We start from the raw sequence: 13,060 nt of genomic DNA on the forward strand, positions 1-13,060 counted from the left end.
GATTCAAGCTTTGTGACATGGTGCATTATCCTGCTGGAAGTAGCCATCAGAGGATGGGGACATGGTGGCCATAAAGGGATGGACATGGTCAGAAACAATGCTCAGGTAGGCCGTGGCATTTAAACGATGCCCAATTGGCACTAAAGTGTGCCAAGAAAACATCCCCCACACCATTACACCGCCACCACCAGCCTGCACAGTGGTAACAAGGCATTATGGATCCATGTTCTCATTCTGTTTACGCCAAATTCTGACTCTACCATCTGAAATCCAGACTCATCAGACCAGGCAACATTTTTCCAGTCTTCAACTGTACAATTTTGGTGAGCTCTTGCAAATTGTCGCCTCTTTTTCCAATTTGTAGTGGAGATGAGTGGTACCCGGTGGGGTCTTCTTCTGTTGTAGCCCATCCGCCTCAAGGTTGTGTGTGTTGTGTCTTCTTCACAAATGCTTTGCTTCATACCTTGGTTGTAACGAGTGGTTATTTCAGTCAAAGTTGCTCTTCTATCAGCTTGAATCAGTCGCCCCATTCACCTCTGACCTCTCGCATCAACAAGGCATTTTCTCCCACAGGACTGCCGCATACTGGATGTTTTTCCCTGTTCACAGCTTTCTTTGTAAACCCTAGAAATGGTTGTGTGTGAAAATCCCAGTAACTGAGCAGATTGTGAAATACTCAGACACCAACAACCATGCCACGCTCAAAATTGCTTAAATCACCTTTCTTTCCCATTCCGACATTCAGTTTGGAGTTCAGGAGATTGTCTTGACCAGGACCACACCCCTAAATGCATTGAACAAACTGCCATGTGATTGGTTGATTAGATAATTGTCTTAATGAGAAATTGAACAGGTGTTCCTAATAATCCTTCAGGTGAGAGTATATATATTCATCTAAATGTGGCTCTCAGCAGCGAGGACAGCGTTGGGAGGTTCGCTAACATACATGGTTTTTGCTTAAAATGATAGTTCACCCAAAAAGGAAAATTCTGTCATTTACTCCCCCTCAAGTTCTTCCAAACCTGTATAAATGTCCTTCAAATGATGAACACAAAAGAAGATATGGGTAACCAAAAATTGACAGCCAAGTCAATGGGGCCCGTAAACTGTTTGGTCACCCACGTTTCACAGAAGAAAGGCTGTTCGAATCCAAACTGTTCGGTTCGCTTGTCTCGGTTCGGAGCGTGTGTGGGCCTCACGGTTCGACGCATGCACAATGTATCCTCGTGCCCGTATGTGGCCTCAGACCAGTGTTTCCTTTTCGCGCAAAATAAGACGTGTGTGCACTGTGGGCATACACATGAGGCTTGTTCGACTTGAACCGGCGCTGCACAGAGCGATCGGTGAATGACATCAAATCCGTATGCTTTTCAATCACGATCACGGTACTTTGATGTCATTACTGATCGCTCTGTGCAGCACCGGTTCAAGTCGAACAAGCTAGTAAAAGAAAAGTATGGAGTGCTGCAGGTCACGTCATGCGTAGAAATGGCAAGTGGATGAAATGAGGGAGTTGGAGGATGCGCCAGCGTCCAACATTTTGGATTTCATGTTATGATATTTAAATATGACGCTACAGTGGCACTTTAAAGGGTTAGTTCACCCAAAAATGAAAATTAAGTCATTAATTACTCACCCCCATGCTGTACCAACCCCGTAAGACCTTCGTTCGTCTTCGGAACACAAATGAAGATATTTTTGATTAAATTTGAGAGCTGTATAACTACCACATTGGCTCCTAAGGGACTGCCTCTTGACGGCCCAGAAAGTCAATGAAGAAAATGTTTGAATATCCCAAGTGACTACCGTGGCTCAACTATATGTTTATCAAGCGACGCGAATACTTTTTGTGCGAAAAAACAAACAAAAATAACGAGTTTATTCGACTATTTCTTTTCTTCCTTGTAGGCCAGAACGAGACTTCCTTATAGATTTCCACGACACATGCGCGAGATTTGCGATCTGAAGTAGTGTAAGCTGGCGTAAGCAGATCGCAAATCTCGCGCATGCGTCGTGGAAATCTAAGGAAGTCTCGTTCTGGCCTACAAGGAAGAAAAGAAATAGTCGAATAAACTCGTTATTTTTGTTTGTTTTTTCGCACAAAAAGTATTCTCGTCGCTTGATAAACATATAGTTGAGCCACGGTAGTCACTTGGGATATTTAAACATTTTCTTCATTGACTTTCTGGGCCGTCAAGAGGCAGTCCCTTAGGAGCCAATGTGGTAGTTATACAGCTCTCAAATTTAATCAAAAATATCTTCATTTGTGTTCCGAAGACGAACGAAGGTCTTACGGGGTTGGTACAGCATGGGGGTGAGTAATTAATGACTTAATTTTCATTTTTGGGTGAACTAACCCTTTAAGTTTAGATAAGAACTCCAGTCATATGTTTCCAAATACCGCACTTTAATTTCAAGCAAGTCGATAGCTACGTCTACTTGGGCCAGGAGCTGACCATCGACCACAAGATTGGTCGAGAACTGGCACGACGACCAATCACCTGGGTCATCTTTGGCTCAATTGCCGAGACGACCACCAACAGAGCCATCGACCCGGACAACAGGGCCGCCCTATTCAACAGCACCGGCTCTACAGGGCCGAGACCTGGGCAACGACGGCGGCCGACCGGCAAAAGCTGGCCTTGACTGAACGCGCAATCGAGCGCCGCATGATCGGGGTTAAACGGATCGACCACGTCCGCAACGAGCAGCTGCGGGCCAAGACCAGGGTGGACCTGGCCAACAAGGACAAGAAGCGCTGGGCCGGGCACCTGATGCGGTGGATTGACGAAAGATGGATGCGCGAAGTCACCGGCTGGTTGCCGATCGACATAAAGCGACACGATGGCGCGAGTCGCGACTCGCTACAACAAGATCTGGGACACGATTGGATGGAACTCGCCCAGGACCGACAGACCTGGGCAGATCGTTGTGGTCTGGCCGGCGAAGACAGACCGATTCTGGAAAAATGTACCCTCACTCTCAGGGAATAAAAGCATTGATGATTATGGCGTTTGCTATTGCTATAGCCTAATTATAGGCAATTATGTTTCATGTATGCTGACTTACTTAAAAGAAAGAGTTTTAAGAATTCCTCTCTTTTTCTTTTAAAATATACAATTTTTGTAAGAGCTACACTTAAGTTGGCAGTTTGATAAATGAAGTTAATTTCAATCTTTGTGTGCTTAAAATGCACATAAATTCATGTAGAGATAGTGATTCACATTCTCCTTTTTTGCCAAATAAACAAAAAAACATGTCATCGATGTTTTCTCTCTTAATGTATCAAAATCTCACCTAGCTTTCCTCGGAGTCCAAAAATGTGCTTATTCAGTTTGTGCATGATTGCATGATATGACATTTTTTTTAATACTGTATCCTAAATTGTGGATGATTAAGCTATATATATATCATTTGCTGAAGGACAGTTCCCAGACACACCAGACTGTGCTCACGAGTACGCTTTCACATTTCAAAAAGCAGGATATCAAAAGAGGGTAGAAACCTTTTCATTAAAGAAGTAATTAAATCTGCAAAATAAAGCTAAGAGACATCTTCTTTTTGACTTTGTGAATGTGGCGGGATGGTGTTCTCAGAGTGCAGTGCAAAAGATCACATTTATATTCAGCGCGCCTGTCCACGTCATTATGCACTATTGGCCTTTTAGATATCACTAAAGGGGTCTTCAGGGTATTATGCCTGAGTGCAATATCCCAGTCACGTATCGTACCGACTGAATGGGAATACTTTAGACTTTTCTTGTCTTCTCTCAAATGCTTACAATGTCTGCACACACACTGCAAACAATTGGACTGTAAAAAAGGGGCAAATTCTGACAGAGGCTGTTTTCCATTAAACCGGTAATGTGCTGTAGAAAACAATGCATTCTGGGCAATATTTTTCACAGTTAGCAACTGCTGTTACTTTACAGTCCATTTTACAGTCAACACTGAAACACGTCTACTGTATTAATGTATTACTGATTTGTACTGTAGTAGCCAATGCATTGTGGGCTGTTGCATTTTGAAGCAAACATAATGGCGCTGAACTTTCACAGGAGCTTGAGTACGAGTAACTTTATTTATTTGAAGCTGGCTGCTGAGGTTTTGGAGGGAGTGTTTATCCAAACTCGAACGGTGAACTGAGCGAAGAGCATTTAAGAGCGAAATGAGGGATTATAAACACATTAAACGGAGAGGCTAAAATCCTATCGATTCACAGAATTTATTCACAAATGTCAGTGTTTATTAAGGCTTTCACACTGTGTATTCCTGATGGATTTGGCCGTCAAAGTGATCGTTGGCGAGAGAAAAAAAATAAATAAATAACTGGTCAAATCTGTTCTTAAATATTGTTGATTATTAAACTTTTAAAACACATTTCTATTCAATTGTATAAGCTATACAACAGAGTTTGTATCATTTTCTGCACTTTTTCTTACAAATGTTCACGTTGATTTTATTATATTTTTGTCCATTTTGGGTATTCTTGCCTATAAACAAATGTAAAGCTTTTTATTAGCCTACTGTTGACTTTTTACTGTAGAATTTTCCTGTGATTTTAGTTTCCAAACTATTTTGTGGTTCCCTTTTTGACCTAGATTATGTTGCTAAAATAACTGAAATAGGGTTGTTTTTTACCTCACCATTTTTAGAGTGTATTGTAAATTGAAATAATCTTAGAAATGTGTTGCATGTTTTTGTTTTAACGGTAATAAACTGTAAAGCAATTTCACAGTATTCATACCGTAGAATTACAGTATATTGCTGTCATCTCTGCTGTTAATATTTTACTGTAATTAAAAAACACTGGAAAGTACTCTATTTAGTTTTTTACAGTAATAAACTGTAAAGCAATTTCACAGTATTCATACCGTAGAATTACAGTATATTGCTGTCATCTCTGCTGTTAATATTTTACTGTAAATTAAAAACACTGGAAAGTACTCTATTTAGTTTTTTACGGTAATAAGCTGTAAAGCAATTTCACAGTATTCATACCGTAGAATTACAGTATATTGCTGTCATCTCTGCTGTTAATATTTTACTGTAAATTAAAAAAAACACTGGAAAGTACTCTATTTAGTTTTTTACAGTAATAAGCTGTAAAGCAATTTCACAGTATTCATACCGTAGAATTACAGTATATTGCTGTCATCTCTGCTGTTAGTATTTTACTGTAAATTAAAAACACTGGAAAGTACTCTATTTAGTTTTTTACGGTAATAAGCTGTAAAGCAATTTCACAGTATTTATACTGTAGAATTACAGTATATTGCTGTCATCTCTGCTGTTAGTATTTTAATGTAAATTAAAAAACACTGGAAAGTACACTATTTAGATTTCTACGGTAATAAGCTGTAAAGCAATTTCACAGTATTCATACCGTAGAATTACAGTATATTGCTGTCATCTCTGCTGTTAATATTTTAATGTAAATTAAAAAACACTGGAAAGTACACTATTTAGTTTTTTACGGTAATAAGCTGTAAAGCAATTTCACAGCATACATACCGTAAAATTACAGTATATTGCTGGTGTCTCTGCTGTTAGTATTTTACTGTAAATTAAAAAATTCTGGAAAGTACTCTATTTAGTTTTTTACGGTAATAAGCTGTAAAGCAATTTCACAGCATTCATACCGTAGAATTACAGTATATTGCTGTCATCTCTGCTGTTAATATTTTACTGTAAATTAAAAAACACTGGAAAGTACACTATTTAGTTTTTTTACGGTAATAAGCTGTAAAGCAATTTCACAGCATTCATACCGTAAAATTACAGTATATTGCTGGCGTCTCTGCTGTTAGTATTTTACTGTAAATTAAAAAATTCTGGAAAGTACTCTATTTAGTTTTTTACGGTAATAAGCTGTAAAGCAATTTCACAGTATTCATACCATAGAATTACAGTATATTGCTGTCATCTCTGCTGTTAATATTGTACTGTAAATTAAAAAACACTGGAAAGTACTCTATTTAGTTTTTTACGGTAATAAGCTGTAAAGCAATTTTACAGTATTCATACCGTAAAATTACAGTATATTGCTGGCGTCTCTGCGGTTAGTATTTTACTGTAAATTCAAAAATTCTGGAAAGTACTCTATTTAGTTTTTTTACTGTAATAAGCTGTAAAGCAATTTCACAGCATTCATACCGTAAAATTACAGTATATTGCTGGCGACTCTACTGCCAGTATTTTACAGAGCTATTTTTTAGTGCATGTCAAAGTGAAAAGCGGTAGAAAACTAACATGGTTTTGGATATATTAGCACTGGTATCAAAAAAACAATCGTGCAGCCCTTCTTTAAAAATCAATCCCTGTCTTTGCCTTGAGCTTGAGCTTTAATATCCTCCCATTTGGGCATTATTAAAGAGGGCTTTGCTGGACGTCCCCAGAGCAAACGCATCAGTGGCCAAAGCACAGGATAATGGGCTTGTTAGAACGGATCTCCATTTAAAGAGATCAGCTGCACCTTTTGAAAGTCTCAGTGACGGAGCCAAGTGTTTTTCTATCAAAGAGCCACGGATGTTCTGCTCAACTTTCAGCTAATTTGGGATCACTATGACACCAAACCAGCTCATTCGCTGCTGCCATGGCACAAAACCTCCTGCGAGGTGCCAACCGCGGTGCATCTGAGCAGATCCGTCCTATGGATGAGTGTTTAATGATGTTCACGCAGGCGCTTGAGCGCATGAGCCAGCGGGAGTGGAGAGAGACAGCTCACATCATTACAGCAGACGAGCTCAAGCCGAGCTGCCATACACGGACCTGTAGCATCATTAAACGGCCCTACGCCAACATTACAGAAACCACACCACACAATTATACTGAGACGACAAGTATAAGATCATTTGAAGGGGTGCTACAACATCAAAAGAACGATGAATACAACATTCAATGTACTAGTAAGTAAGCATCAATGTTATTATCGCTAACTAGATCTATTTCAAAGACAGAAGAGCCAATAAGAAACCTCAGCCAATGCTGTATGGCCTAATCTAATCTCCTCTAGGCCTCACTTCTGGCTACCCGTGCATTAGAGAGAGGGGAGAATTAATATTAATTACGATGATAAACTTCAAAAGTTTGGGGTTAGTACACATTTCTTTCATGTTTTTGAAAGAAGCCTCTTATGGAATGGAAACTTTAAAAAAAACATTTGAGCATTATTTCACTTCCATGCTCACGTAGGCCTGTTCAAAAATTGTGAAATATTATTACAATTTAAAATATCTGTTTTCTCTTCAAAAACATGTTAAAGTGTAATTTATTCCTGTGATCAAAGCTGCATTTTCAGCATCATTACTCCAGTCTTCAGTGTCACGTGATCCTTCAGAAATCACTCCAATAGGATGATCTGATGATCGAGAAACGTTTCTGATTATTATCAGTGTTGATTTTTTTCAGGATTATTTGATGAAAGGAAAGTTCAAAAGGTCAGCATTTATTTGAAATAGAAATCTTTTGTAACATTTTAAATGCCTTACTGTCAATAATGAATTTATTAATTAGCTATATAGTCCAGGCAAAGTAACTTCGGAGCCAAAAAGATTTTTTCAGCATAGATCATTTCTATAAATTATTTCTGATTATTTATAAATTATTTCTCTCGATTATTTCTGTCCAGAACAACATACTAAAAGTCCTAAGAAATCCTAGTTGAGGTGTGCCAGTAAGGCCAGGCAACAATGCTTTTTTTTTTCCTTTATTCCAATCAAAACAAAATTTTATACAATTAAAGCATCCATGAAAAGTGAAAAAAAATGTATTACAAGTTTCTTTGAAAATGAATATGCAAATGAGCTACACTAATCGAATATGCCCAAAATACACCCAAATAGGCTTCATTTTTTCCTTTACTCCTACCACAATAAAACTTTACGCAATGAAAGTCTACATGAAAAGTAAAACATTTCGTATGATGCTACGTTCACACTAGACACGAATAGCATGTCAAATTCGCGTCTAGTTTGACGCTTGACCACTTTGTGTTAATTCGCACGTCAAGACCAAAACTGACCAAAAGCGAAATTTACGCGCGTCAAAATCGAAACCCAATAATCTTGCATTGTATTAGTTAACACATTGCGTATGTGTAGGGTGTGTGCGTAGGCCTAATAATATAATTTATGTTAATACCTCTTATTATGCTTCTAAATATTCTTCTTGTTATGTATTTAAATCTTGCTATTATTAAATTTCCTAAGGTCTGTAGGTGGGTGTAAGTGATGTTATGCGTATGAACGTCGGTATATATGTCTAGGCTTCATTATGTGTATGTTCGTGGGCCAATGTATATCGTATTTATTTTGAATGACATTTAATTATTGATGTATGAATTGTGTGAAGGTCTTTTAAGGCATGATCCACACACATCTAGCTTATAAGTATGTCATCAATTATTATTAAATGTGTGTATATGAGTGTTTATACCAGTGTACATGTATACAGGCTCGTGTGTATGTATGTGTATGTATATGTATGTGTTAGTGTGTGGGTGTGTGTAAATAAATACGGGTATGTGCGTGACGAATATATAAACATGTATACAATTTTTTATTTTTTTTTCTCTTTTATTTATTTTTATTTTATTAACAATAAAATGACAGCTTATAAATATATCTCTGGTTGTTTCTGTTCCACAACATTTTGTACGTCATGTTTGGGGTGTGGGATGAAGAGAGGGATATTTTCAGTAATTATTTAATAAAACGTTTAATTTATCTTCAGTGTGTAGTATTAGCCAATCAGGTGTCTTGACGCGAATCACGCGATTATGATTATGAAAAAACTAACGTTAGTCTAAAAAACTGCTAGTGATCAATATAACGTTAGTCGATGTCAATATCAGCGCTAGCAATATAATGAGTTAGCTCATTACAACACCAGACCGCAAATCTACCTTTGGTGTAAGGAAGAGACACGGTGTCTTACATCTCTGCGTCTTTTTCCTGCCGCCATGCAGGCTCAGATGGTAGCCTATATGATTATGATTAGCATGCCTATTATAAAGACACAAACCTTTTACTATCATGTCATTTGAATAATATGCGCGCGATAGAGAGAGAGAGCAAGACAGCGCTTGTGTTGTGTGAAGACGTGATAGTGCGCGCGCGGCCTCTCTCTCTCTCTCAGCTCGTTTGCGCCCTGTCAAACGCATCAGTCATTCTACTCTACAACACTCACCGCGATCAAAAAAGGCTTTGGCGGGACAAAAAGCGGACGATCCGGTTTTAGAAGATTAAATACAACCCGAAAGAAACTAAAAAAAAACAAACCCGTCAAAATAGTCAGTGATACATTTGCGACCCATTAAAAATTAGGGTCGCAATAGGGATTTCAAAAGGTCGCATATGCATGTGTAGTTCCCTGGAAGTGTAGTAATAGTAAACACAATTATGAGTAACTTCATGAAAATACTGTAGGATTTCAAGAGACAAATTGCTACAAAAGTGAAATACGGCTATAAAAAAAGTTTTCTTTGTTTGTTTTTGTCCTGAACTCATGAGGTTGTGGAGCGCAGCAACGAGTCTGCAAGCATGTGGCTGAGAGTGTGTGTGTTCAGTCGCTGGCCTCACCGTGTGCCGTCCGCTTTCCAGCTGACTTTATAAGCGTTCTTCTCCAACAGTCGGATGTTCCTGCGGTCCATCGACACGGGCTGAGCTCCAGGAAACCCGGACCTGACAGACGAGCACACATTAAAAACCCTGTTTTGGTAATGGGACGCGTTGCTGGGTGGTTTTAATTGATCTCCACCCATCAATGAAAGTAATCCCGGCTGCCGCTTTATCAGGGTAAACACACACGGCAGAACTCAGCGGAGACACGTAATAGGCACAACTATGTTTTCTAATTAATTATTATGCGCTTAAAGGCACAAATGTCATGTGCTTTGGACTATGTTGGAGATGGCAGGAAATTAAAATTCACCCTGATATTGATTTACAATTCATCCATGCATATTTGACTTAATATCGACCTAGTCATTTTTGAATGGATACTGATATTAACATTGCCTGAGTCTCCGTCTTCTCTGGTGATGTCAGACGTCTCCCTGTAGAGGGTTATGTGTGTGACGTCACCGTCGGCTGGAGGGACTGCGGTGACATACACACACTGAGCGGCAGGAAAGCTTCGTTTTCAGTGCGAATACCGTGAAAAAAAACACACTAAACACATCTAAAACGGGAAAGAGCTTTGAGATTGACTGTACAAATAGATTGGACATGAAATCTGGGGTATATTTTACACACTGCCGAAAATGGATCGCGGCAATTCACCGAATCAACTGGATGATGCTCTCCAGGCAGAGAAAAGGTGGATTTTAAACTGATAATGGTTTGTTGTACTGGTGTTTGCTCTTCTGCCACTCAGTCCCGTCAACACACTCCCTCTATAGTCAGCTCGAACCTTTCTTACAAACACATTCATAGCCGCCTCCGTCCACTCCACGGGTAACATATGCAATAAAGTTCCTGCCCTGTACAGGTTTCACTCACATAACACAGAATAGAAGAACTGTCACTACTTGGGTATCATCGTAATGTTAAATATTATCTAACATAAAATGAAAAGGATGAAAATTAGGTTGTTTTAACATTTACACTAATCAGACATTTGATCAACATATATCTGTGACGACGATGAAAAACTTTGCTGATAATTTACTCACCCCCATGTCATCCAAGATGTCCATGTCATTCAAAGGTTTTTGATGAAAACATTCCAGGATTTTTCTCCATATAATGGACTTCAATGGGAACCAAACGGTTCAAGGTCCAAAAGACTGTTTCAGTGTTTCAGTTTAAATTTTATAAGCTCAATAGATCGCCTTGCTCGGTTCTGTGACGCACGTTTGTGACTCTTCTGTTCAATCTCATTCATCAAAATGAACAAATCTATTTCCGAGTCAATTCGTTCGTTGAATGAACCAAATGTCTTGAAAAAAGATTTGTTCATTTTGATTAAACGAGTTCCAACAGGAGAGTCACACAGAACAGAGCAAGGAGAGCATTTGAGCTTATAAAACTTAAACTGAAACACTGAATCTGTCTTTTGAACCTTGAACCGTTTGGTTCCCATTGAAGTCTATTATATTGATAAAAATCTGGAACGTTTTCATCAAAAACCTTAATTTTTTCGACTGAAGAAAGAATGACATGGACATCTTGGATGACGTAGGGGTGAGTAAATTATCAGCAAAAGTTTGTTTAAAAGTGAACTACTAACCAAAGTAATTGTTTATAATCAAATATTTTCTCATTTATGGGAAATTTTCATCAGAAACTAGTCATTTTGACAATAACATAGTCAAATCTTACTTTTGACAAAAATATGCAACCCGGTTAACCATTCTGGTGTATTTTATACTTTTTACTTTCACTATTAATTCGTTACATTTTATGAATGTTATTTATATTCTATGTTTATTCATTGAAAATCTTAATTTCCAACCTTATATAAAGTAAAAATCAATAAAGTACATTATTATTTTAATAAAGTACATTAGTTAACATAAGTTAATGTATTAACTAACAAATTGTTACAGTATTTATTAATCTTTGTTAATGTAAGTTCATAAAAAACTGTCCAGCTGTTCATGGTGTGTTCATGTTAGTTCACAGTGCATTAACTAATGTTAACAAATGCAACCTTTGATTTTAATAATGTATTAATTCATATTAATTTCAATTTCAACATTTACTAAGATCAATTAATGCAATAGTAGTGTTGTTCATTCTTAGTTCAACTAATGAACCTTATTGTAAAGGATTATTTTTGACCTAATTCTCACCCCACACATTCCCAGTCCTCACCGTCTGGCACTTTGGATTACTTGACATGTCGGTGACACCGGCTCAGAGCTAGTGAGCATCTGCGGGGTGTACAACACACACACACACACACACACACACTTACTTGTCCCACTCGGCGAACTCCTGACATTTGCGCTGGATGGCGCCGAGCTTGGGCTGTGACGTGACTTGAGTGACTCCTTTGACTGACACCCCCTCCAGAAACACAGCGCCCTGAAACACACACACAACAGTCACGTGTGCACACTCATCACTAATATCCCGATAAGCCGTGCTGTATCAGAAAGCATGAGCTGGAGTGAGTTTTCCGCACCACTTTTAGTCGTTCCTTCTTCTTCTTGCCCTGGCTGGAGTGAGAGGAGCTGGGCTCGGACCCCTGAGCGCTGGCGTTCCCGTCGTCATCCTCGTCTCCATCCTCCTCGTCATCGAAGCACCACTCGGGCAGGGCGGGGGCGGCCGGCGCGTCCTCCACATCCCCGTAGCGCCGGAAGAGCTCCTTCAGGTAGTCTCCTTTATAGATGCCCGGGGAGCGAGCCTGAGCGAACGCTGCCACAGCCGCCTCCACACTGACGAGAGCACACACACATCCTTCAGGACACACTCAACGCAATACTACAGATGCTCAGACTAGGGATGCGCTTGTAGGAAAATTTTGTCTGACGCCGATAATTCGTTACATTCGATCGATAACCGATATATTGGCCGATAAACCTCAATCCAAATTTGTATATAATTTTCGAGAGCCTGATTACAGAATTAAAAGCCGCCTCCCAAACACACACTTGATGTTCTTATTATAAACGCATGTAGCCGATATGACAGATATGCACTGCACTTGGCTGTATACTTGACCAAGCTGTATTTTACATTCGATTGATAACCGATATATTGGATATATGATTAGATTAAAAAGTTCGTCGAGACAAACTTTAAGTTGGCTTGTGAAAGTTTGGAACAGAAAGTTTGAAGAAGTTTAAAGTAGTTTGAAGTTTAAATTAGTCTAAAGTTTAAATTAATTTAAAGTTTAACTTAGTTCAAAGTAGTTTCTAGTTTAAAGTAGTTTAAAGTAATTTAAAGTTGCTTATGTTAACATTTCGACTTTAATCTCGAAACATTTCGACTTTAATCTCGAAACATTTCGACTTTAATCTCGAAACATTTCGACTTTAATCTCGAAACATTTCGACTTTAATCTCGAAACATTTCGACTTTAATCTCGAAACATTTCGACTTTAATCTAGA

At 38.6% G+C, this 13,060-nt stretch overlaps 1 protein-coding gene across 1 annotated transcript in view; it reads right to left on the reverse strand.

The window, feature by feature from the left end:
* The window catches only part of rngtt (RNA guanylyltransferase and 5'-phosphatase), a 187,266-nt gene that overhangs the window by 142,468 nt on the left and 31,738 nt on the right, over nt 1-13,060 (reverse strand). The window contains exons 6-8 of the mRNA XM_039664323.2: nt 12,132-12,384; nt 11,922-12,031; nt 9,581-9,682 (exon numbers count right to left, since the gene is read on the reverse strand). Coding sequence (XP_039520257.2) covers nt 9,581-9,682; nt 11,922-12,031; nt 12,132-12,384 — 465 coding nt within the window. The remainder of the gene's footprint in view (nt 1-9,580; nt 9,683-11,921; nt 12,032-12,131; nt 12,385-13,060) is intronic.

Source organism: Pimephales promelas, chromosome 13, assembly GCF_988280905.1.
Source record: "Pimephales promelas chromosome 13, fPimPro1.hap1.1, whole genome shotgun sequence".
Classification (NCBI taxonomy): Eukaryota; Metazoa; Chordata; class Actinopteri; order Cypriniformes; family Leuciscidae; genus Pimephales; species Pimephales promelas.